The sequence below is a fragment of the Diospyros lotus genome, chromosome 15, assembly GCF_014633365.1.
Source record: "Diospyros lotus cultivar Yz01 chromosome 15, ASM1463336v1, whole genome shotgun sequence".
Lineage (NCBI taxonomy): Eukaryota > Viridiplantae > Streptophyta > Magnoliopsida > Ericales > Ebenaceae > Diospyros > Diospyros lotus.
In genome coordinates, this window is record NC_068352.1 from 23184150 (window position 1) to 23209236 (window position 25087).

The 25087-nt window shown below is 35.2% G+C and overlaps 1 protein-coding gene across 1 annotated transcript; it reads right to left on the reverse strand.

Moving 5' to 3' along the window:
- Positions 1-463: 463 nt before the first annotated feature.
- On the reverse strand, positions 464-19686 carry LOC127791946 (probable serine/threonine-protein kinase At1g54610). The gene is made up of 9 exons (XM_052322168.1): positions 19396-19686; positions 18713-19298; positions 15228-15512; positions 14640-14957; positions 12809-13036; positions 3034-3134; positions 2387-2498; positions 1358-1828; positions 464-887 (listed from the first exon to the last, which is right to left on the reverse strand). The coding sequence occupies exons 2-9, from the start codon at positions 19118-19120 to the stop codon at positions 651-653; spliced, it is 2160 nt and encodes a 719-aa protein (XP_052178128.1). The 5' UTR covers positions 19121-19298; positions 19396-19686; the 3' UTR covers positions 464-650.
- Positions 19687-25087: the final 5401 nt, after the last annotated feature.

Below are 25087 nucleotides of genomic sequence, written 5' to 3' on the forward strand. Positions count from 1 at the left end.
GTGTAGAAAATTTTAGAGAAAGATGGGAGGCCGTTGGATCAAGTTGATCTCCATCGTCCATTCTAAGGAGGTGGCCAGTATAAATAGGGGTGAGGTTGCAAATCGCCCCCAAACCCTCTCCTCCAATAATTCAAGAGTGTGGAGAGCTAGAGTGAGGGTGAGGCAGTTGTGCAAGGGCAAATGAGGGCTTGCAGTCACAAGTGTTTTACGAGGATATTATAGAGGATCGTAATACAAGAAGCTATATATATATATATATATTTTTAACATTTGTTTGCTGATTTTCCTTTCATTCCGCTTAGAAGCACTTGAGGTGAGGGGTGCTTGTGTGAGGGCCAGGCTGACTTAGTTAGGCATCCGTGGAGGACGGATCAACAAGCTTGTGAATCTCTTGTCTCAAAAGGTGAATCGCTCACTCCAAGCACCCGGCTTGTGAATCTCTAAGTCGGTGACATGCTGCTCATGCTCAAAATCAAATCATATATATTCATTCATTCTGCTTCTTAATTAAAATGGGGCCTATTTATTCTCAGATAATCTCAAATGTTAAAAACAAAAGACGACGATTTATCCTTATCCCTCTCCCAAAATAACTGTACAGCATCAGCATCTATACGGGAAAGCCTATGGAATCGAACTGCGCCTGGTTTTTAACCAGCTCCATTGCTGGACACAACATGCATCATCGGATTGACTGTCATTTGCATTCCTTGAGGCTGCAATCTCCCCATCCTGGCCTTCTCCAGCCTTGCTCGTCGAACATTTTCTTGGATCTGGCGATCGTGCTCCTTAAGCATCTGGTCCATGTTGTTCGATGGCACCAGCAATGGACCCGAAAAATGAATCTTGTTTCCCCTGATGCCATGAGGCCCGTGATGATGACCATGCTAAACAACAAAAACAAAAACATCACGCATTAAGTTTCAGATCCAAGCATACAAGCCAAATAGCTAAATTGCAGGCATGCACATAGATACTTGTGGAGGAGGAGGAGGAGTTCTTATTTATTGCCAAGTGTTTGTTTATAAAATATTGCAAGAAAAGGGTACTGATAAAATATTTTGTTTATAATTTTAAGAAATATTGATTTGAGAGTATTTTCTCTAAAAATAATTCTATGTTCATAATAGCATAAGCTCCAAAATTCAGTTTCTACTTTACAACAGAAAAAATAGTTTTTTTTTTTTTGGGGTTATGGAACAGAAAAACAGCTTTTATTGTCAACAAAAGCATTTTTTTTCTAAAAAAAAAAAAAAATCACATAAGCATTTTAATTCCAAATCACCAACTGGCAAACAGGCCCATAATATCAACGGCGCATGCAAACAGAAAATGTTGATTTCATGGGGAAACTTACCGTGAGGGGTTCTTTGGTACTGGATCTTCCCTTATCTGTCTGACGAGATCCGGTGATGCTATGATGATGTTTCCAGTCATTCTTCCTCATTGATCCTGATAATTCAAATGTTTCTGATGCCCTAGCCGCTTGATTTGTTGATTCTGATTGCCAGGGACCCTGTTTATCTCCGCATTCTTCAGAGGCCATCGTTCTTGAAGCTACCAAACCAGATAATGTTGACAAGTCCGCTCTACTGGAAATAATGGAAATATCCTCATATTTCTTCCCACTTTTTGTCCATCCAGCTCCTGGACCCAATGGCCCTGAATGTGAAGCTCTCCTAGAATTATGATCCATTACATCTTTCCCCACTCCTTTTACGGAATTTGTTTGTCTAGGAGGATCCATCGGAAAACCAGAAGCAGCTTCGTCCTGGTTATAGTTGAACAGCTCACTACGGCTCTGCGAATTCATAGTGCCTTGCCTTCTCTGCAATAATAATTGAATATGAAGTTGTTAAGGCATTGTAATAATCTTTTTATGAACAAACAACATATCAAACCTTTATCCCCCATCTGGAGTCGGTTACAGTTACATGAGTTCTAGCCCATCAGTCAATAGTCATTTTTATCTAGGGCTTTCTATAAGACCCTTACAATTCATTATCATACCAAAGTGTCTCCCACCAAAATTTTATCAGTCTTCCTCTACTTCTTTTGCTAAAATCTTTCTATAAACAAAATGAAACGGGCACCAGTGAAAAGAATGCTTAAACACACAAGACTCTTGTCAACACCAGAATTTTCTGAGAAACCATGAATAACACCAAATCAAAAGCAGTTCCAATTAAATGTCTGGTTAGATAGTAAAATCAATTAAAAATACTTGAGCTACACTAGGTGCTTGGTTGCCAGATGGAGAAGAAAAGGAACGGACAATGAACTGGAGCCAGATTTCAACAACACAAATAATAACATAAGAAAAAAGCACCTGAATTGATGGGAGCCAGATTTCAACAACACAAATAATAACATAAGAAAAAAGCACCTGAATTGATGCAATTAACTCTGCATTAGCATTTGGTGCTACTGCCCGAGGTGGTCTTGTTCCTCCAGTTCCCTGGTTAACCCTCTGGCCCCGGACTGCTGCTGCTCCTTTCCTGTGAAATTTGACAGCAAAGATTAGCATTAAAAACACCAGAGATGGAAGGAAAATTTTCTTTACATGTTTAACAGTGAAATACAAATAAAGAAATAAATTCCAGGAAAATAGAAATCCAGCTACAGAACTAAGGATGTTATTAGTTAAACCCAGCTATCAAAATGTAAATGAGTAAAGGTCATCATTATCAACTAATGAAGAAAAAAATTTATCCAAATGCTGTATGAAAACACATTGTTGGCGAAAAAGATGTTGAAACCATTACAGAAGTTATTGATATTAATTTCACACAGCTGTATAAATATCTGCAACTGATACATAATATAAAAGCTATAAAGGTGAACGATTTGACAATGATTTCTACTTTATTTCCATCTATCCCAAGTTATAGAACTTCCCAAGAAAACTAGTTTCTGATCATATTTGTGATGTTATATGGGGAAGTGATACAATATCCATGAAAAGATTAATATACCAAACATACATGTCGGGTTATCACACAAGTGACCATTTTTAACTTAACAAATACACACCTTCTAGCTTCTTCATCCCGCAACTTGGCATCAATCTCTTTGCTAGGAGGATATTTTGGCAGACATGAAGGATCACAAGGAAGTGGTTTTGTAGTAAAATACTGTTTAAAGAAAAAAATATCAATCAGAAAATTCAAGTCTCACTCGTAGAACAATAACTAATGCTAAACAATTACTCAAAACATGTGAAAGGTAGCAGACTGCAAAACATAAAGCATCAGCTTCCAACCAACATAAGATAGGACCATGACAGTGAATCCATAAATAACATAAAGTTGCTACTGGAAGCAAAGCACAACAAAGATAATGACAAAGGCAGCAAATTTAGAATATAGTTTTCAGCACTTACAGGTCTTTTGGATTGTCAATTTTATTATCCATTTATTAATATTCAATCATAAGGAACAAATCACAACAAAATTTAGAAGAATATGTAAGTTATAAAATTGTCCTGCCTAAATATCATAGTTTCTTCTTGCTTCCCTTTATTATTTATCACTTTTTTTTTCTGTTGGTGTTGGTGGTGGTGGTGGGGTGCGCTGGGGTACTTCATTCACAAGACAAGAAAACTGTGATGATTGTGGTTTAAGACCATGTTTGTATGTTAACTGATAATTGAATTCCATCCAATGTATCTCTATATATTATAGATAAAATACTTATATCTTCAAACTGTACACTGTGAAGTGGATAATCAACCAAAACACCAATGCTTTACCTTCAAACTGGCATTCCACTCCCTCTACCAAGAGAACAAAAAGATATAGATGTCAAAACAAACCACATTCCATCCCAAATAGAGAATGCGTTTGAATAGGAGCATTCCCAGTGTTGAGAACCATTTCTGTCATATTCACAGGTTCCATTCAATGTAAGGTAACAAAGGTTGTTGCCTAATTCCAGAACAGATAATTGCAATACTAGCAATAAATTACTTCTGTTGTAAAAGCATTACATCGATGGATTTATTTTCTTTTCCTTTTCTTTCTTATTTTGTTGATAGATAAACGTTACATTAATCATTTTGGTGATTGATGAAGGCATCACCAAAGCAAGAGGGCCCCCACCTTTGAGAGGGTCAAAGAGTTGCTTTCATAGCACCCTCACCCTTGCAAAGAGGCTGTTTTCACAACTCACACTACCTTTTAGTCACAAAGGAACAACCTTATTGTTGCTACCAAGGCGCATCCTCGTTCTAATGATTGATTAAGCAGTTTTTTACACTTCCCACAGTAATGGAGGCTACAAAATCTCTAATATTATAAGCAGCTATAATTAGAATATACATACAGAAGTAGAAAACCAACAAAGATTCCTAAAGCTTCACAAAGAAAGGCCTTTTCTTAGGCTTTACTATAAAAATTTCCATCAGGAACTCCTATTGGTAAGTCTCCCATGTGACCAGATTGACCCTTCTCTACAATAGAGAGTTCTATACGACAACTGTTGACTTATCAGAATGCTAAGAGATTTGCTTAGATTAGGAATGATTTCTAATTATCATTTAGGAATCTTTCCTGATTATGTCCATATGTATCTTAGTGTATATTTCCTTCTTTGTGTTTTAATTTGTTTCCTTAGAGATAGTTTCCTTTTTGATAGTTTCCATTTTTTATGTAATCTCTTCCTCTATAAAAGGACTTCTGTATCCATCAAAATTAAAAAAATGAAAGCATAATTCTGAATTCATACATGGTATCAGAGCCTTTCCCTTCCCTTCCAAAATTTTCGAAACACTAATAGTGCCTTCATTGCACTTCTTTGTGCCAAACTCCTCTAGAGTTTCAGCCCAACCTTAATTGTTGTTCTGTTCTATTCTCCGGCAGTTCTATTCCAGCAGCACTTCCAGTTTCCTTTTCCAAACTCAATCTTCTTAAGACATGTCCAAGATATCAAAGGTGACTCCGGTCATCACCAGTGTTGAATCCTATCCTAGTGATCAGAAACCAATGGGAGGGGGTGATTTGCCCAGGCTGCATCCTTCCTACCGACTTGATGGGCGAAACTTCTTGTAATGGTCTCAGCTTGTGAGCACATTCCTCAAAGGCCGAGGAAAGCTAGGCCATCTAATCAGAACTCCTCCAAAAGATTCAGACCCACCCTTCACAGCATGGGAAATTGAAGATTCATCAATCATGTCACGGCTTTAGAGTGCCATGCAATCAAAGGTAAGTAAAAACTTTATGTTTTTAATGTCAACTAGGGACATTTTGGAGACTATGAGGCAAACCTATTCTAAAGTTCAAGATGCCTCGGTGATTTTTGAGGTTAAGACTAAGATTAGTAAGACAAGGCAAGGGGCATCTACTATAACAGAATATTATAATAAAATGAAGGGGATGTAGCTAGAATTAGATCATTATTAAGATATCAAGATGGAGTGTAGCAATGATGCTGTCAAACTTGAACAAATTCAAGAAAGGGACGGGATTGTAGAGTTTCTAGAAGGATTAATCCGGAATATGATCAAGTGAGGATCCAAGTGCTTGGTAGGGAAAAATTACCTACTCTTAATGAGGTTTTTTCCATTGTTCGAAGTGAGGAAAACAAAAGGATGGCTATGCTAGGAGATCACAGTGTTGAAGGCTCAGCCATGGTGCCAAGCCATAGAGATGGATCTCGATTTAAAGAAGGAAAGGCAGAAAATTCATGGAAAAATTCAAGACGAGAAGGTCTATGGTGCAGTCATTGCAAAAAACCTAGGCATACTAAGGATAACTGCTTCAGATGGATCTCGGTTTAAAGAAGGAAAGGCAGAAAATTCATGGAAAAATTCAGGACGAGAAGGTCTGTGGTGCAGTCATTGCAAAAAACCTAGACATACTAAGGATAACTGCTTCAAACTCCATGGCAAAGAAGTTGTGCTAAGCAGGATAGGTGGATTTAAGAGTCGTCGGCCTAGGACTCAAGCCTATTTTTCCAGCACAGATCAAGGGGAAGCTGAATCAGCAGGTAAAACTGAATTTATTGGTGCTGATATTTCACAATTGAATGCAAAAGAGATGAACAAACTCAAGAATTTCCTCAAAACTCTCCAAGATGGAGCCTGTTCACTTGCCAAGCAAGGTAAACTCGCCAATTCTGAGTGTTTTTCTGCCTTTAAAACTGCTGGGAATACCAATTGGGTCCTTGATTCAGGAGCTACTGATCACATGACCCCTCACATAAATTCCTTTGACACTCATCAACCTCTTGTTAGCCCTAAACAGATTGTTATTGCTAATGGAACCACTGTTCCTATTGCTGGCCAAGGTACAATTAAATTCAGCCCTTTGTTAATAGACAAACAAGTTCTTCATGTCCCACTTTTAGCTACCAATCTTATATCTATTCACCAACTAACCAAAGAATTAAATTGTTGTTCTATCTTCTATCCTCATATATGTGAATTTCAAGACATGACCACAGGGAAGATGATTGGTGTGGCTGAGGAGCGCAATGGGTTGTATACCTTACACCAGGCAGGTTGTTCTACAGAGAAGCAACAACCTGTCATTGCCTGTTCATCTCATTCTGTTTCAGCATCCAACACCATTTGGCTTCAACATTATAGATTAGGTCATCCGCCTTTTCCTTTATTAAAAGCTATGTTTCCTCATTTGTTTAAATCTTTAGATCCTAGGATGTTTCAATGTGATGTGTGTGTGCTGTCCAAACACCATAGGGTGTCTTATCCTATGAGCAACAAATTATCTTCTAAACCTTTTTCCCTACTTCATTTGGATGTTTGGGGACCATCCAAAATTCCCAACTGTTATGGGGCCCGGTGGTTTGTTTTCTTTATTGATAATTGTACTCATATGTGTTGGGTATTTCTTTTGAAAGAAAAGGCTGAAACTGGCACAATCTTACCTTATTTTTGCAAAATGATATCCACACAATTTGGTACTCCTGTCCAAAAAAATTCAGAACATATAATGCTAAAGATTATTTTAATAATCAGTTGAATTCTTTCTTTCAACATGAGTATTGTTCATGAGTCTTCCTGCGTAGACACTCCACAACAAAATGCAAGTATCAGAGCGGAAAATGAGACATCTCCTTAATGTGGCTCGGACACTCCCTCATCACACTCATGTTCCTAAAACCTATTGGGGTGAAGCCGTTTTAATCACGGCCTATGTCATCAATCGCATTCCCTCCAAAGTCCTAAATCACCACAGCCCATTCCAGTGCCTATCCTCTTTTTTTCCCAATTACTATTTGCATACTCCTCTTCCTCTCCATGTGTTTGGTTGAGTGTGCTTTGTTCATATCCGCAAAATACATCGGGATAAGCTTGATCCTCGTGCCCTTCGGTGTATCTTCCTAGGGTATTCTCCAACCCAAAAAGGTTACAAGCGCTATCACCCTCCAACTCGAAAGTTCTTTGTATCCAAAGATGTCTTTTTTCTTGAATCTCAGCCCTTCTTTGGCTCTCCAGACCTTGGTCCTCAAGGGGAGACTCGAGGAATTGAGGACCAAGACTCATTTGAAATTTTTCCTCCCTTAGCACCAACTCCTGTTTTGTCTAGTTCTAATCCTTCTTCCTCTCCTGTTCCAACCCAATCTCCTAACCCCTCTCCTCTACCTACAAAATGTACTGAACAAGCAATTCACAAGCCATCCTCTCCAGTTCGGTTTAAGGGTTCTCCCTATGTGTTCAAAAGGAGGCAACCTATTGTGGAGTCTCAGCCCTCACCAACATCAGATCTAGGTACTGAAACGACACAATCATTAGATTCATCCCTTTCCAACCCTGTTCTTGATGATTTAGACCTACCAAATGCTGTGAGAACAGGGGTTAGAAATTGTACTTTACACCCTTTAACTGATCACTTATCCTATCATCACTTCATCCAAAACCACAAAAGCTTCCTCACCTCATTAGACTCTATTGTTATTCCCAAGTCAGTAAAAGAGGCTCTAAAAGACCATAATTGGAAGCAAGCCATGCAAAAGGAAATGAATGCGTTAAATAAAAATAAGACATGGGAATTAGTGCATAGGCCTAAGAGAATCACTCTAGTTGGATGCATATGGATATTTAATTTGAAGTATAAAGTTGATGGCACACTGGAAATGTATAAAGCTAGACTAGTGGCTAAAGGCTATACTCGGTCTTATGGCATAGATTACCTTGAGACTTTTGCACTAGTGGCAAAAATGACAACGGTGAGAATTCTTATATCTCTGATAGCTCATTTTGGGTGGAAAATGCAGCAATTAGACGTGAAGAATGCCTTCTTACATGGGGATTTAGAAGAGAAAGTATGCATAGAAGTGCCTCCTGGACTTCAGTAAAGGGATCCAAGTACAGTATGTAAACCTAAAAAGGCCCTATATGGACTTAAACAGTCTCACCGGGCATGGTTTGGCAGATTTTCTAAGGCAATGAAATCTATGGGATATGCTTAGTGTAACGACCCATTAGAGAGTTTAGATTTTTATTTAGAAATTATTGAATTTCTTAATTAGTTTTGTTTGGAGAATTTTTGCCAATTAATTGTTAATGTGGCAATTTAGAGATTCAATTGAGAAAATAGCATTTAATTATTTATTTTTGAAATTAAATACAAAGACTTGAGGGTCATTTAAGAAGTTGTTATTAATTTAATTAATTAATAAAAGTTATTATGAGAATGGGAAGTCCATCCGAGAGAGGGTTTTGGATTTATGGAGTCTCCTAGTTGAATTAGGAGAATAAGATGCCTTAGGGTTGCTCTCTTTCTCTCTCTCTATATATATATCTTCCCATAGCATTGAGTTTCTTCACGCCGTGGAGATTAGAGATCGCATAGAAGAAGGAAATAAGCCAAGAGCTATTGCAGTAACAGTGAGTAGCATTCGAGTTCGATCAGAGAGTTTAAGGCAAGTATTCCATCCTTGTAATCCATTCTTACGAGATTATAGTTCAGTAATACCCTCAGTTGATTCAAGATTCTTAGTGTAATTCGGATTAATACAGTCAGTACGTATGTATATATTTTTCATGCATATACAGTGAGTTCAAGCTTTGCATAGAAGGCTCTCGGGGGATTATTGAGCCAATTAAGAAGATCATAAGGCAAGTATCCTTCCCCTGTAATCCTTTCTTACAGGTCTTGATTTAGTTTGATATCAGATTTCCAGAATTGAATCAGTTCCAGTGCATGTATATATATATATATATATGTGCGTTACAGTGAGTTATATCAGTTCAGTGCATGTTTATATATGTATTTACATGCGTACAGTGAGTACCAGCCAGTTCATGCATATTCCTTGCAATGTTTACATTAGTTATGATCAGTAAATCATCCCTCAAGTTGTTTATATATCAATTGGGATTGTTCTCCCAAGATTTCTTTTGGAATGGTGTAGTGAAGCTAAGTTTTGATTCAAGTTATGATCTCTGTTATCGTAAGCTTTATATCTGATGAGGTTCCAGTCATTCGAATAAGTCTTGTGTCATTCGAATGAATTTCAAAGCATCCGAATAAGTTTCAGTGTTATCGTAATGTTTTTCCTTGTAATGTATCAGTCATTCGAATGAGTGCCTTGTCATTCGAATGAGTCCTGAGATATCGTATCATTCGTATGAATTTTTGAGGTTTTTAGACTGTCATTCGAATGAGTCTTGTTGTCATTCGAATGAGCCCTTGAAGATGTGAGTAAGTTGTTGCTTTGTATAGCTTAGCATTCGAATAAGCCTTCTTGTCATTCGAATGAGTCTTCAAATTGATTCGAATAAAGTTACTGTTGCATTCGAATGAGTCGAGTTTTGCCAGTTCAAATGTTGGAAATTTTCAAAATTCATTCGAATGAATTTGTGAGTCATTCGAATGAATCCCAGATCAGATCCGAATAGCCTTGAAATATCATCTATCATTCGAATGAGCCTTCTGTCATTCGAATGAGTCCCTGTCATTCGAATGAGTTTTCTGCCATTCGAATGAGCTTGCTGAAATCCCTTTTTTTCATTCGAATGGGCTGCCTTTTCATTCAAATTACCTCCTTAGACTTTCTCAATCATCCAAATAATATCAAATGGCATCCAAATAGCTTCCAATAAATTCTTGATTCAAGTTTTAAATTTAATATGAATATTCAATTATTCAAATATTGAATTTTTATGCCAAGATATCATAAAATCCGATATGCCATGCCTATACTTAGAAATTTCAGAATATTTGAATCTCAATATTTCTAGTAAAAATCATATACCATGTTTAGCAGTTCATTATGACATGGTCAACATTATTTTGTGAGATTACGTGCATACACATTGTATGAGCATTGAGCATGACTTATGTGGAGCACTACATATCGTGTGCTAGCATTTATATGAGCATTGCATTATGCGCACCAGGCGGCTTGTCCGCGGGGATCCCACTAGTATCAGTACAATTATATCTCAGTTATGAGTTGCTCGCCTAATGTCGACCAGGGAGCTAGGGGCATATTGCCCAAAGTATGTGCTTACAGTTTTTATGTTTGCAAGACTCAGATCAGTCAGGTATGTGTTACAGTTATGTGGGCCTATGGGCCAAAGTTGCATACCTACATTTAGTTTACAGCTTATGTGCATTACATCTTATAAATGCCATCCAGTGATTATTATATCTCTCAGTACAAGTTCAGTAAGTATTTTTATCAGTATCGATATTCTTCGATTCAGCTTCAGTTATTCTTTCCAGTTTATTACTTGCTGAGCTTTGTAGCTCACCTTGTACTCTTCACCATTCCAGGTCCTAGTGGGGGAGTACCAGACGTGGGGCCTAGCAGCAGTGTCCAGTAGTGTGTGTACGTGGAGCCGCTCAAGACCAAAGATGTCTGGGAGTTATTAGTTGTTAGTTAGTGCTTGATCAGTTTAGATTCATTTTAATTTCCAGTTTAGGGAATTTCCCTTAGATGCAATTATGATTTCAGTTTTTGTTGACTCAGAGTCTTATTACAGTTAATTGATATATACAGTATTGGTATCAGAATTCAGTTATCAGTTGGTTTATTTTATTATCCCCAGTAACACCTCTTCTCGGGCAGTTCTAGGAGAGGGGGTGTTACACTTAGAGTAGAGGTGATCGCACTCTTTTTTTCAAACATTCAGGTGGAAAAATTACAGCACTCTTAGTGTCTGTTGATGAGATAGTTGTGACTGGAAGTGATATGGAAGAACAACAGAGTTTAAAAAGGAAATTAGCTGAAGAATTCAAGATCAAAGACCTTGGGGTACTTAAATATTTCCTAGGAATTGAGGTAACCTACTCAAAGACTGGAATTTTCCTATCACAGTGCAAGTACATTCTTGATCTTCTAGCTAAAACTGGAATGACAAGAGGAAAAGGGTCCAGTATACATGTGGATCCTAATCTCAGATTGCAGGATAACTCAAAGGGACAAATGGTTGATAAAGAGAGGTTCCAAAGACTCGTGGACAGGCTGATATGTCGCTCACATATTAGGCCTGATATTGCCTTTGCTGTTAGTCTGGTAAGTCGGTTCATGTATTGTCCAACCGAGGAGCACATGCAAGCTGTACGGAAAATCCTAAACTATCTAAAGGTAACACCAGGTAAAGGCATTTTGTTTAAAGTAGGGATTGAATTGAATGTACAAGGATTCACTGATGCAGAGTATGGTGGATCCTTGGTTGATAGGAGATCCATTACAGGCTATTGTGTGTTTTTAGGGGAAAACCTAGTGTCTTGGAGGTGTAAAAAGGAAAGTGTTGTGGCAAGATCCAGTGTAGAGGCAGAGTTTAGAGCAATGGCCCTTGGATTGTGTGAACTTCTGTGGCTTCGGATTATCTTAGAAGACTTGAAAATTCAATATACTATTGACCTACTTTGTGATAATCAATCAATTATTAATATTGTCCATAATCCAGTATAGCACGACAGAACTAAACATATAGAGATTAATCAGCACTTTATCAAGAAAAAATTGGATGTTGATTTAATTTGAATCCCATATGTGCCAAATATCAAGTGGCAGATGTGTTAACTAAAGGGCTAGCCGGAAGAAGGTTCGATGTTTTGATAAGCAAGCTAAGAATGGTTGATATCCACTCTCTAGCTTGAGGGGGAATGTTGACTTATCAGAATGCTAAGAGATCTGTTTAGATTAGGAATGATTTCTAATTATCATTTAAGAATCTTTCCTAATTATCATTTAGGAATCTTTCCTGATTATGTCTATATGTATCTTAGTGTATATTTCCTTCTTTGTGTTTTAATTTGTTTCCTTAGAGATAGTTTCCATTTTTGATGTAATCTCTCCCTCTATAAGAGGACTTCTGTATCCATCAGAATTAAAAAAATGAAAGCATAATTCTGAATTCCTACAACAGCAGTAATAACTATTGTGTGTTTCAGAACATAGGCCACCAAAGAGAATTTGTAAAAGTTACATTAACCACTCTGGTGATTGATCATTAAGCAGTTTTTTACACTTCCAACAGTAATGGAGGTAGCAAAATCTCTAATAGTAGAAGCAGCTATAATTAGAATATGCACACAGAGTAGAACACCCACAGAGATTCCTAAAGCTTCCCAAAGAAACACCACATTCTTAGGATTTAACCTACAAAATTTTCTCCAGGAACTCATATTGGGAAGTATCCCATGCGATCAGATTGGCCCTTCTCTATAAAAAGAGTTATATATAATAACAGTAAGAATTATTTTTGTTGTTTTTTCCAGAATATAAGTGACCAAACAGAATTTGTAAAACAGATCTAACATCAAAAGATCAATTAGAACAAGTTTTCAAAAGGCTTTACAGAAACTAGCATACACGTGAGTAGTTGGATTACCTCGCTTTTGAGAGCAGAAGCTGCAGTTCCTCGATGTGCAGGATCTATGGATAGTAAGCTCTCTATAAGCTCCATAGCAGCAGGAGGAAAATCTTTAAAGGTCTCTGCAAGACGCCGTTTATAAGGTTGTGTAGGTTTGAACACCGTAGAATGAGGTAATTTAGATCTTCTCCAGTAGTCCTCAGATGGTGAGCCACATAGTTTAAAGATTTTGTGCAATTGCTCAACCTACAAGATACAAAAAATATGAATTCATGAATATGTCATGTTGAGGGAAAGCAAAATATCCATTTATGTTACTGTAACTAATAAAGATGGAAAAGGCAGAGAAAGTGTTCACTTAAACTGGTCTGTCAACCATGCAGAAAGATGACCCTCAACAATGGAACATTAACGGCAATGCTGATGGATCAAGGGGAGAAGGACCTTGTAGCATGTCATCAACGCCATTTATTGAGTGACAACCCCTTTTGGTCTTTTGGGCCTAACTTGGAAAGTGATATACTACATATTGTCTAGTTGGTCATGTGAGGGCAGCTATACAGGGAAAGCTCAATTAGAGAAGATAATAAGTTTCAATTAAACAAACATAAGAAGAAATGGAGTTAGGTAAAATGGTCATGTCCATTTCATGTCTCCCTATCATGAATTTAAGCCCCACTATGCATGCATGGCACCAGAGATTCAGACCAAGAAAACCTATCCAAAAAAATGCAAAAAATTCCATCCTCCAGGTGTTTTCCTTGCCCATATCACAAATTTGACCTGAGGAGAAAAATAACCAGAGTTTGGTGCCAATGCTATCGAAACAAAGAGAGCCACCCTGACTACCACATGCATGCAGTTAGACAAATGATCATGGAAATGGATGAAATTGAGAAGGTTATGATGGATGCCCAGATAATGATACAAGCCCCAAAAATTGATATATTCAGCATGTTCTTTTTGGCTTCATATCCATGACGCGCAGCAGAGAGAGAGAGAGAGATCCATTAAAACAGTGATATCTGATTATATGACACACATAAAGAAGCAAGGCCCAAATTGATACATACACCTTGTTCTCTCAGTAAACGAGATAACCCACACAATCCTACAACTTTGGCTTCCTGTCCATGATAAAAAAGAGAGGGGGTGAAACAGGTTCTGTTCCTTGCAATCAAATTCGACCTTGTTCGCCTTTCCCAACAAATTCAATAAAAGGGTGAACATATTTGAATATGGGTGAGTATTAGTAATAGTTATAAGACCTTGAAAATAAATGAAAATATTTTCAATAATATCCTGAAAACCACCTGCATTTAAGAATACCTTCAGTAGTTGAAAGACAGGATTGACAAGGATTTCCAGCTTCACTTAATAGTTGCCTAGCTTCCTAGGAAACAAGAAGGCTATTTTAACTTGGTGAAAAAGACCTATTTTAATTTTAGCTAGCAAAAAATAAAAGAAAAAGAAAAAGGCCTATCTTTTAGAAAATTTCCTTGAAAGTAGTTTTAAAAAAAAGTTTTCAGCATCATCTTCATTTCCTCTGCTTTGACCATGAAAGATTTCTAGAGAAACTAATGGCCCTGATTACTTCATTCTATTATCTATATGCTACTTTGAATTATCACACTCTTCTATTTGTCATACCCCAGCCAAATAAGTATATGATCTAGCATCTGGTAAATTGTCCTTCTCAAATCTTATCTTTCCATCTAGTTATTATGGTTCAGCAGTAAATAGCATGCCTCACTAAAATTCGAACATAACAAATTGAAAAGTATTAATGGGCAAGCAATAATAGATACTATTTTTGCACGTCAACCCAATAACTAGATTCCAACTTTACCTCTGTTCTTCCAGGCATGATAGGTTTGCCAGCATAGAGTTCCCCAAGTATGCAACCAGCACTCCACAAATCCACTGAAACTCCATAATAAGTTGCTCCAAGTAAAAGTTCTGGTGGTCGATACCAAAGAGTCACAACACGACTTGTCAGTGGCAGTCTCTGATTATTATCAAAGAAACTTGCTAAACCAAAATCTGCAATCTTCAAGATGCCATGGTTGTCAATTAGAAGGTTTGAACCCTTTATATCACGGTGGAGAACACCACGACTATGACAATGATCAAGTCCACTTAGAAGCTGCTGCATGTAGCATTTGATCTGAAGATAATATATAAAAAATAAGAAAACAAAGAGAAAGATGGCATGCATTAGAAATAGCATACGGACAGATCAACATGACATCATTATTGAGCAACCCTCTGTTATGTTCTTTTCTGAATCCAGAATTATTAATTATAATTAAGCACAAGAAGGAAAAAAAAGTTGTAGACATGTTGCATCTGATTATCATGGTACATGACAGAAAATCGACACTACAAAAACCACATTAAATAATGTTCTAAGCTCAAAGAACAATTAAATAACAACCTGTGGTTCTGAGAATTTGACACCAGGTAATGATGCAAGTCCAGTAAGGTCATGCTCCATATACTCAAAAACAAGGTATAAGCTGCAAGAAGTTCGTGATGAGACCAAGCCTTCCAATTTGATTATATTTGGATGATCAAGCCTCCGCAGAATAAGGATTTCCCTTGCCATAAACTTGACACTCTCAGGATCCATATTATCAAACCTCACTCTTTTCAAAGCAACAACTTTCTTATGAATTAGATCCTGAGCCTTGTATACGCTACTATAAGTTCCTTGTCCAATCTGCAAGAATAAAACTCTATTATACAAGAAGCAAAAACAGGATTTGAGAAAATCAACGACCATAGAGAACAAAAACCAAAGGATGCAAACATGTAAATGCACCACGATAGAATACTTGCCTATGGGTTCAAAGCAATGCATGAACTTCAAAGAAACTAAAGCCAATTTTGTAGCATGATGTTTGAACTCTCAACAAATCATCAATAATATATGTAATTTTAAGCAAAAGAGTGAAACACTAAAGTCATGTAGTATAAGGTTGGACACTGCCTCAGTGGCCCGTGGCCACCTACACACACCCATATTTTGTAGGGCTTTGGAAGATACATAAACATACAGGGTCTAACCTGTTAGGACTGATGAAATGAATGGGGCAGACTTAGAATGACTTCTCACAGCCCAACCTAGCTCAACCTGATCCAACATTAGTGTTATATATTTGAAACAAGCAGAAAAATGCTATCTTGCTTGATTGAATCTCACGGAAAAAGCAGAAAATATATACACAATACATCCTTATCTTTTCTCCTATAAAGTAGGAGATGAGATAGGATATTTTATTTCCTAAATATTAGGATATTCTATCTCCTAACTTATAGAGACTAATTTAAACTTTAAAATACAAGTTTACAATATTTAAACTATAAGACTAAAGGCCTTATCCATTGGTTATCAATCTTCAAATTTGAATTTCTCTTCCTCGTCCAACAATATTTAACATACTATACACAAAAGATATTTTCATCTTATTTTTATTTACTTAGTGCTATTTAATTGCAGTATAAAATCATGAATATTGTTTTCTTTTAAGAAAAAGAATTATATGTGATCTGCAAAAATTACACAATGTTTGAACCTCAATGTAAATGAAAGAAATATGTCAAAAACAAGAAAATAGTAAGTAAAATATTAAAAACCTTTCCTTATTAAATAAATTCGGGTTTGATGGAGTGTTGATATTTTTTAAAAATTTTACTGAGCAGGCTTAGGATGCTTGATCTTGGGCCGAAGCAGGCTTGGCTTACACAGGCATATTTTATCCTATTAGATAGCAGGGAATTGGCTTGGCCCAGCCCAACATGCCCACTATCCAACCCCCTAGTGCAGCCTATATTGAGAAGAACCTATGCTATTCAATGAAAAGTGGGAGAATCTACCCTGTTAGTAAGAACCTCACGGGGGCCAAGTCAAAGACATTGCCTTTAAATTTAGGACCGACTGCTTGTACATTAAGAAGCACAAACTCTTTTATGAATGTATCATATCAATGTCACGCACTTGTGTCGGACAATGATACTCATCAGATACTTCCAAATGCATGTCTGTCAGCCAACCAAACATCTCCTACTAGCTTTATTTTTATTTACTACAAGACAAAACACTTAAAAAACGGTTGGGAACACTTGCACCTACTACGGGATTTGGCGTGTCCATCACTTAAACAAATTAAAGTTGAATTACAAGTTTAAAAAATATTGCAAAACAATTAAAAATCAATTACAAAATAAAAACACTATAAATTATATTTGTTAGTCCTTCCTCCTTTAAAGTTTTAAATTTTACTAATTTTAAATTACAAAATTCTTTTAAGATTAGAATTTTCAAAAATATTAACTAAGAATTTCAGATCATATGTATTTCATAAAATATAAAACGCGAGTAATTTTCATATACACATCCAAGATATATTAAATGCTCCTACAAGGCTGGGTCCTATTTATGTGAAAATTACCATCTCAGGGAATCACTTTGTTCATGTTATGCTTCTTAGGTTAGAAGGCAAGCTATGGTTCAAACTTAAAAGTTGCACAGCCAAATATTTGATATTGATGTCCACTAGGAAAAGTTTAAGTCCGGATCGTGAATGTTCATTAAAAGCTCATCATCAGGCATCACCTTCACAAGACAAGGCCTAACTGCTTTAGCCATTAATATTGTCCCGTGCAGTTTTGTCCACATCCTAGCAGAGATGCCTTGACATCCCACTGCATATTTGTCCCAAGAACTGTCTAAAGCGGAATTTCCTGAATGTTCCTTGATTCGTCCTATTCACTCTAAAACCAATCGCCCAATTAACATTTTCAATTATCAATCACCCAATTAACATCTTCTGAGAGTAACCTGGGAAAAATTTTCCATAACCACAAAATTCCATCAGCATGGACAAGAAAATTAGAAAGATTATACTATCTCTAACCTTGTCTATAAGTATGATGATGCAAATAAATGTGCCAGACTTGGAATGACATTCACTACTCACTCAATGTAAATTACCCATTTCAATAACATCCTACCACAAAATAGTACTTGGACTCGGGCATGTATATCACACTTTAAACAGGATCAAAACCTGTATACATCCAATCTTCTGCAATTTAAAGTGAACCAAAGGTTTACAAGTCCTCTGCAGTCTGCACTGATGAAATCTGTTCAAGTGCTTGTTTCTAATTTCAGTCACTGCAAGACTCCGGTAACTAGATTTGCAGTTATGATTTCTGTCCATAAAACCTCTTGCCCAACTTTAGAGGCAAATATAGCTTATTACCTTACAGGGAAAAATCATAGATAAAAGCTAGGTTTTATTTCAATAAGTTGAACTCCTGAAGATTCTGCACTTTCATATCTGTTCAATTTCAATAGAATTGGATAAATTCCAGATGCTTACAGGCAGCAAGTATAGGATGAATTACTCTTGGCATGACCCTTTATGCTATGAATAGATAGTTTTCTGTCAGCGGAAAATATGTATCTTAGAATGATTGCCATTGAAATCAAATATGGAAAGTATCTGGTGAGAAATTTGAGTTATTAAATTTTAATTTCCGATATTAGAATTTAGGTTTTTTAATTTTGTAATTTTGATTTAACAACTTTAGCGATATTCCTGTTCAGCATCAGATTCATTTATCAGAAAGAAACAAAAATGATTCAGAAAGATAAGTTAGTAGAGATTCTCCAACAGAATTCCATTTAGTTTTGCATGCTTTAGTATCACAGAGAGGACAGAACGTAATATAACTTGCCCTTTTAAGTAAAATTATGTCATAGTTAATTCAAGTAACAAGCAAGGAATAACATAAGAAGAGACTAGTGGATGCAATCAATATCCAGAAGGCTGTAGTTTGCACAATCATATAGAGATAGCAGTTTTGGTTTGTGGATGAATGGAAGCCAACCAATAAACCAGAAAAGAAACATACTTTATCCAACTTCTCAAAAGTTTCTGCTCGCCGCGGCACCCATCCATTAATAGCTTCACCAGCCACCGCAGCAAGCCAAGAAGGCCAACCGGCAGCAACCTGTTCCCCCTCTGTAGCTTTTGGTATGATTCCTATAGCCTCAAAATTAGGAAGAACAATTTCAGAATTCTGTGCCTTCCTCTCAAAATGGTCATCCCTGACCTTCTTCGAACCATTAAATTTCTTATCGACCAATCCAACTCTCACTTCACCGGCATCACGCCTCTCTTTCACCCGAAAACTTCCCTCTCTCCTCGAAGAATTAACACGGGACGCGCGTAATTCTGATGATCCTTTGTAAGATTGCCCATCCCTTGGACTCTCCCTGCTATCTTCGATAGCAGGAGCCTTGCTACAAATGCAACCCATTAATCACCAACCAAAAACCCCTCCTTCACAGATGTAAATCACCACCAATTATCAAAACCATCGACAAGCCCTCTTCACAAAGTCCATACAAAAAATCAAGAATTCAACTCAATACAATCCAATTCGTCAACCAATCTATCCCGCTGAACCGCTCTCATGCAGGACCTTCAAACTCAAACTGATAAAGAACAAGCATAAGCCCAGAAACTCAAATCCTTCTTCAAATCCACATAAACATGACGAACATATATTCAACGCAATTACGAATGAAATACCTCGAAGCGGAGTGAAATCGGAGAAAATGACACCGACCTAGAACCCCTGATCAATGATTTAGGGTTTTCCCACTTTCTGCGACGCTTCTTTGAGGAACTCGGTGTCTGAAGAAGGAAGGATTGGATTTTTGCCTTTTTGACTGTTCAACGCGCTCAGATATTGATGCATACATGCACGCACACACCCATCTATATATATAAACAAATATATAGACGGCTCGCCGGCAGGGCTCAGTCAGAGATATGAAAACAATTCTCTCTCTCTCTCTCTCTCTCTCTCTCTTCCCCCAAACTGAAACAGTTCTTCAGTCAATAGGAGGTAAACGTAGTGGGTGGGTGTTGTGCACTCTCTCTCTCTCTCTCTCAAACACCTCTCACTCTCTCTCTCTCTCTAAAACTGAATCGTGAACAGTAGTTACAGTACCCTTAGGTGTTTCGGGCAATTTCACGATGCGGTTAGGTCCACTAAACTGTTCGTGAACCTTCTCCATTATTTCCTTTTTAATGAATTAAGCGGAAATGGAAAACACAGAAATAGGCTTTTCTCTTAACATCCTAATTTAGGAAAAAAAAAAAAACAACATATTCATTATATTTTTAATACCATCTCCTATTGCATTCTAATTACCATCTGATAATTTCCTTTCTCAATAATAACTCGTCATTTTGTATGATAATTCCTGTTATTTTATTTTATTTTAGTGACATGCCATTGCCTTGACTTCATAAAAAAAAAAAAAAAAAAGTCAGCCCCAAAAGGTACCTAGATTTTGTGAACAGACGAGCTCCTAGGCTCTCGTGCGTCATTGTTGGGCAGGTGGGTGGGGTCTATTTATACCGAAACAAATGGTTATCTTGATTCATTAGAAAGTAGACGAGTAAGGAAATTTCTTGTTGAGTTACGTATTTATTTAAAAATTAATAAACCTCAGTTCCACGAAATCATATCTTCTACCAAAATATTTATCGAGGAAGCAGAAGTCCTTTTGAAAGAAGCTATTCAGGAACAGAGATAAAATTCTCAAATTTTTTTAAGAATAACGAGAGATTAACTCTTGATAGAGATAAAAATGACCTATTTAATGAAGACTGACTGTATGTTCGCATGAAAATATATAATCTTACGATCCAATCCAATTTATCTAAAAATTAAATTAGGAAAAAGACCGATCTCCTTTAAAATTAGACAAACGTAGTTTGGATGCCTCAAGTCATTAAAAAAAAAAAAAAAAAGTAAACTGAGAGAGGTTGACCAATTAGGTGCAGCGGCAGAGCCGCGGATAAGGGGGACTTGAACGATCAATCAATGATTAGTGTAAACTTCAACAAAGCGGGGTCCATTGTAATAAAGGCCCATCTACGTAAGTATAATTAACTGTTGTCTCTGACTTTTTAGTTCTCTTAATAGTCACAAGATAACACTACACTATGTATAATAACAACTCATGCATCCTATTTAAAAAAATAAATTAATAAAAAATATTTAAATATGATATTAATTAAGGTAAATTATATAAAATTCTCCAATATTTAGAATTATATATAACTTACCCCATATGCTTTCAATTGCATCAAAAAACTCCCTTATATTTTTAAAATATTACAATCAGTTATAATCTATTATTATTTTATATAATTTTGTACAATCTATTAGTTGATTAATGTATAATTATGTTTTTTTTTATATATTAAAATTATTTATATATTTTGTATACAGATTATTGTACAAAATTATGTAAAATAACAATAAATTATTACTGATTGTAACATTTTGAAAGTGTAAGAGAGTTTTTTTATGCAATCGAACGCACAGGAGAGTAAATTGCACATGGCCCTAAGTACAAGGGGTTTTATATAATTTACCCTAATAATTATAAAAAAATTAAAATATAAAAATATAAATATTTTATGTAGCTTACCCACGTAAAATAATGAGATAAAAGTTTCATGTGATTCATATTTATAAAATTTAAGGAAAGTCCATGTTATTTTTCAAAATATAAGAATAGTTCATACAATTTAAACTTGGGTTTGATCAAATCAAACCATCCGGTTTGAATCAAATTCAAAATGAGCTTCATTTTCCTTTTGACAAAAAATCTAAAAAAAATTGAATTCTTTAAAGGTTTAAAGAGAAAAAGAGCAAAAAAGTCGTGAAGAGTACAATAATACCAATTCATAGTTGATTGTCTTATCCAACAACGATGATTGTGCAGCGACAAACCTTCAAACCCCATCACAATCAATAGAGAAAACATAGGAAAGAATAAGACAAAAAATAAGAGAGATATAAAGAGAAAGGAAATAAAATAACAGAAAACAAGTTAGATATAATATTTTAAGCAATGGCAATCAAGCCTACACCAATTGAGATAAGCTAGCCGACGAAGAGAGAAGGATGGGAGAGAGAATGTGAAAGTTAAAGAAAGGAGAGAAATATGAAAATATAATTTAATTTAATTTAATTATTAGGAGAAAATAATAAATTTTGGTGATTAATTAACAAAAAGAAAGGTTCGTGTTATTTTTCAAAACAAGGAAATAGTCAATTCAATTTGACAAATTTTAATGATGCAATTTAAATCGAAAAAGAGAAAGAATAGGTGGTGAAGAAACACGGATAGGAAATAGAAAGTGAAAGCAGAGACGAGAGAAAAATATGAAAAATTGAGTTTAATTATAGCAACGAAATGGTTAATTTTGATGATTAGTTAATAATAAGAAAGACTCGTGTTATTTTTAAAATATAAAAATATTTAGTGCAATTTAGAAAAATTTTACGAGGAGTCAATGAAATTTACCCTTTTTTTATAATTTAAGAGGTTTGTGGGTTAGTTATCTTATATTTTGTTTATTTTTCTAAAAATTAAATAATTAAAAAATATATATATATAATAACAAATCCTACCTTAATTCAAATTTACCCTTACCTTAATTCTCCTGATATTTTCAGAACACTATTTTGGAAGCTTATCAACTTAATTATGGGATGCATACATAAATGGCTGATTCCACGTTACCGACGTTCAAGGATTTGGCGATATAATCGGATGGCGACATTTTATCAAAGGAAATACAAATATTGAGATCAAACTTTCTTATATATATATATATATATATATAACTCTTGAGAAGACATTAATTAAGTCTCATTCGGGCATTGACCCGACCCAAATAAAGGCAAATGGGGCTTGGGGGTGGGTCCCAGCAGCATTGCTACATTATGTTCCTCTGGTCAAAAAAGGAAGGGGTCAGACTTGAGTTTAAAACAATAAGAAATGGATTTTTAGAGGTGGCAAGCACCTGCAAATACTTTGCCACCTGAGGGGGTGTTTGTTAATAAGATAAAGAGAGAAAAAAGATTAGATATGGAAAGTATTTTGGATATTTGGTATTTTTAATGTGTTTGTTAATTTTATTTGATCATTTTTAAAAAAAATCTCGCGTGACCTCTTATCTCCCATTTTCAAGATAAATTTATCCGACTTTCCTCTTCGAATAAATTGCTTTTTTAAGATAAGACTAAATTACTTATCTGCCCCTTATAAGATAATTAATGTCATTTAGTGTATTTTAAAGATTTAAATTTATTAAAAAACTTTATTTATTTAATTCTTATAATTAATATTTTTTAATATATTTTTAAATTATTATATGTTTTGACAATTTTTAAAATTTAAATGACATTATTCATTTCATTGATTTTTAAAATTTAAATTTCTCTCTCTATATATATTTTATTTAACTCTTTTCAACTCTTTTTAAATTTATTTTTGGACATGAATTTGAAAAATAAAATATTATTTTTAATTTTAATCTTATTTTTTTTTTACAATTCATATTAATCATAAAATACTATTTTAATCATAAATTTGATAATAAGGATATTTTGGTAAAAAAAACCCTTATCTTGGTGCTTATCATATGTATTAACAAATACATGGAAAGAAAAAATACAATTATCAGTAGATTCTAAAAAATTTAACAAACAGTCTGATAGAAATCTTAGAATGCTTCCCGGCCTTATCTTGATCATTCCATATCTTAATCCAAAAAATATCTCAATCTTATCTTGATACCACTTTATCTTGCTCATTTTAACAAATGCCCCCTAAGTAAATAAAAGATTAAAATGATAGAGTATCAATAAAGTAAAAAGAATATATCTTAACTCTTGATATAGTTGGTTTACATAGAAAGATAAGAGATTCTTTTGCATGCATATTTGCATTAGGCATTGTAGAGTAATGAAACTGGATATCTAGTGTCGACAGGACTCCCTAACGGTGACATGATGCTAAGGAGACTTTTATTATATAAGAATGAGATACGTCATTAATGAGAATAGGGCCCTTATTAATGAGAATGAAATCTAGAACAAGTGTAAGAGTATCCAACATATAGCAGTAATAATGTTGTTATAAATTGGTATAAGACCAAGATTGAGTCGAGATTAGGTGATGGATCGAAGGTTGAGATTGAATCGTGGGCCGAGAGCCGAGATTGAGCCGATACGGTCCACACATTAGATACAAGAAGTTAGAAGTTTGTTACAAAATTATTAATTGAACAGCATGGGGCATGATATTGGTGACAAAAATTAAGACGTTGGGGGAAGTTAGGTGGGGGTGATTGTTCCACGAAAAGGAGCGCCAAATTGTCGAATGAAGCATTCAGTTTTATTCAGACTTTTGGGCGTCGACTTTGAATGTTTTGTTGTCTGCATGTGCTTTAAATGCTATGACTAAATAATTTATACTTTCTAGCTGCCACGTCATCATCCTCCAAATTTCTTTTTTCTTTCCAAACTTCGCAATTATCACATTAAACAAATGAGCTATCACTGGTTTGGTAGGCATTTGGTTTTTTATTTTTATTTTTTTGTTCGTTTGTTTCAAAATAAAAAATAATTTTACTTTTAATTTTAAAATAATAGAAGAACTCTGTTTTTCACACTTTTAGTGTCTTTTTCATTTTGATTTTTTTTTCTTCGTACCTACCCTTTGTGTCATTGACAATCTTATTAGTGGTTGACAAGATTCTCGAACTCAATTCCAATAAAAAAATCCTTAGAGAAATATTATTTATTATAAAAATTACATTTAGTACCTCTATTATTCAAAAATTATATAAAATTAATTTTATTTTATTATTCGTAACAAATAACTTTTATATTGGTCAAATGAAAAAGGGACGAGGGCTCAAAAGATGTGTGAAACCTACACACTTACCCCTTATAAATCGTGTCGGGCAACATAAAATGACCATATACAAGATTACCTCTAATGTTAAATTTATATGATATAAAATATCTTTTATGAAATTATATATATGCTTTAACATTTTTTTGTTTTATCAAGAAGTGTGGTTGGGTTAGTGTAATTTTGAGAACGTGGCTCCAATTTATAAGTGCTGAGTGTCCAAATTTGAAAACTAAAAAGTGAGAATTCAAACCTCTGTGGGGCCCCACTATGTAATTGAAAGGAGAATAACACACTATGTTCAAATTTTATATATATAAAGAAGAACACTAATATTATATTATAGTACCACGGTTACATCTTTTTTTAATAATTAGGAACCAATTTAATAGTTGTGTTCACAACCAATGCCAAATTCATGTAACAGATGAAAACCATATATATTATTAGCCATAGGGAAGACTTATAACGGAAGTAAATTATTTGATGGT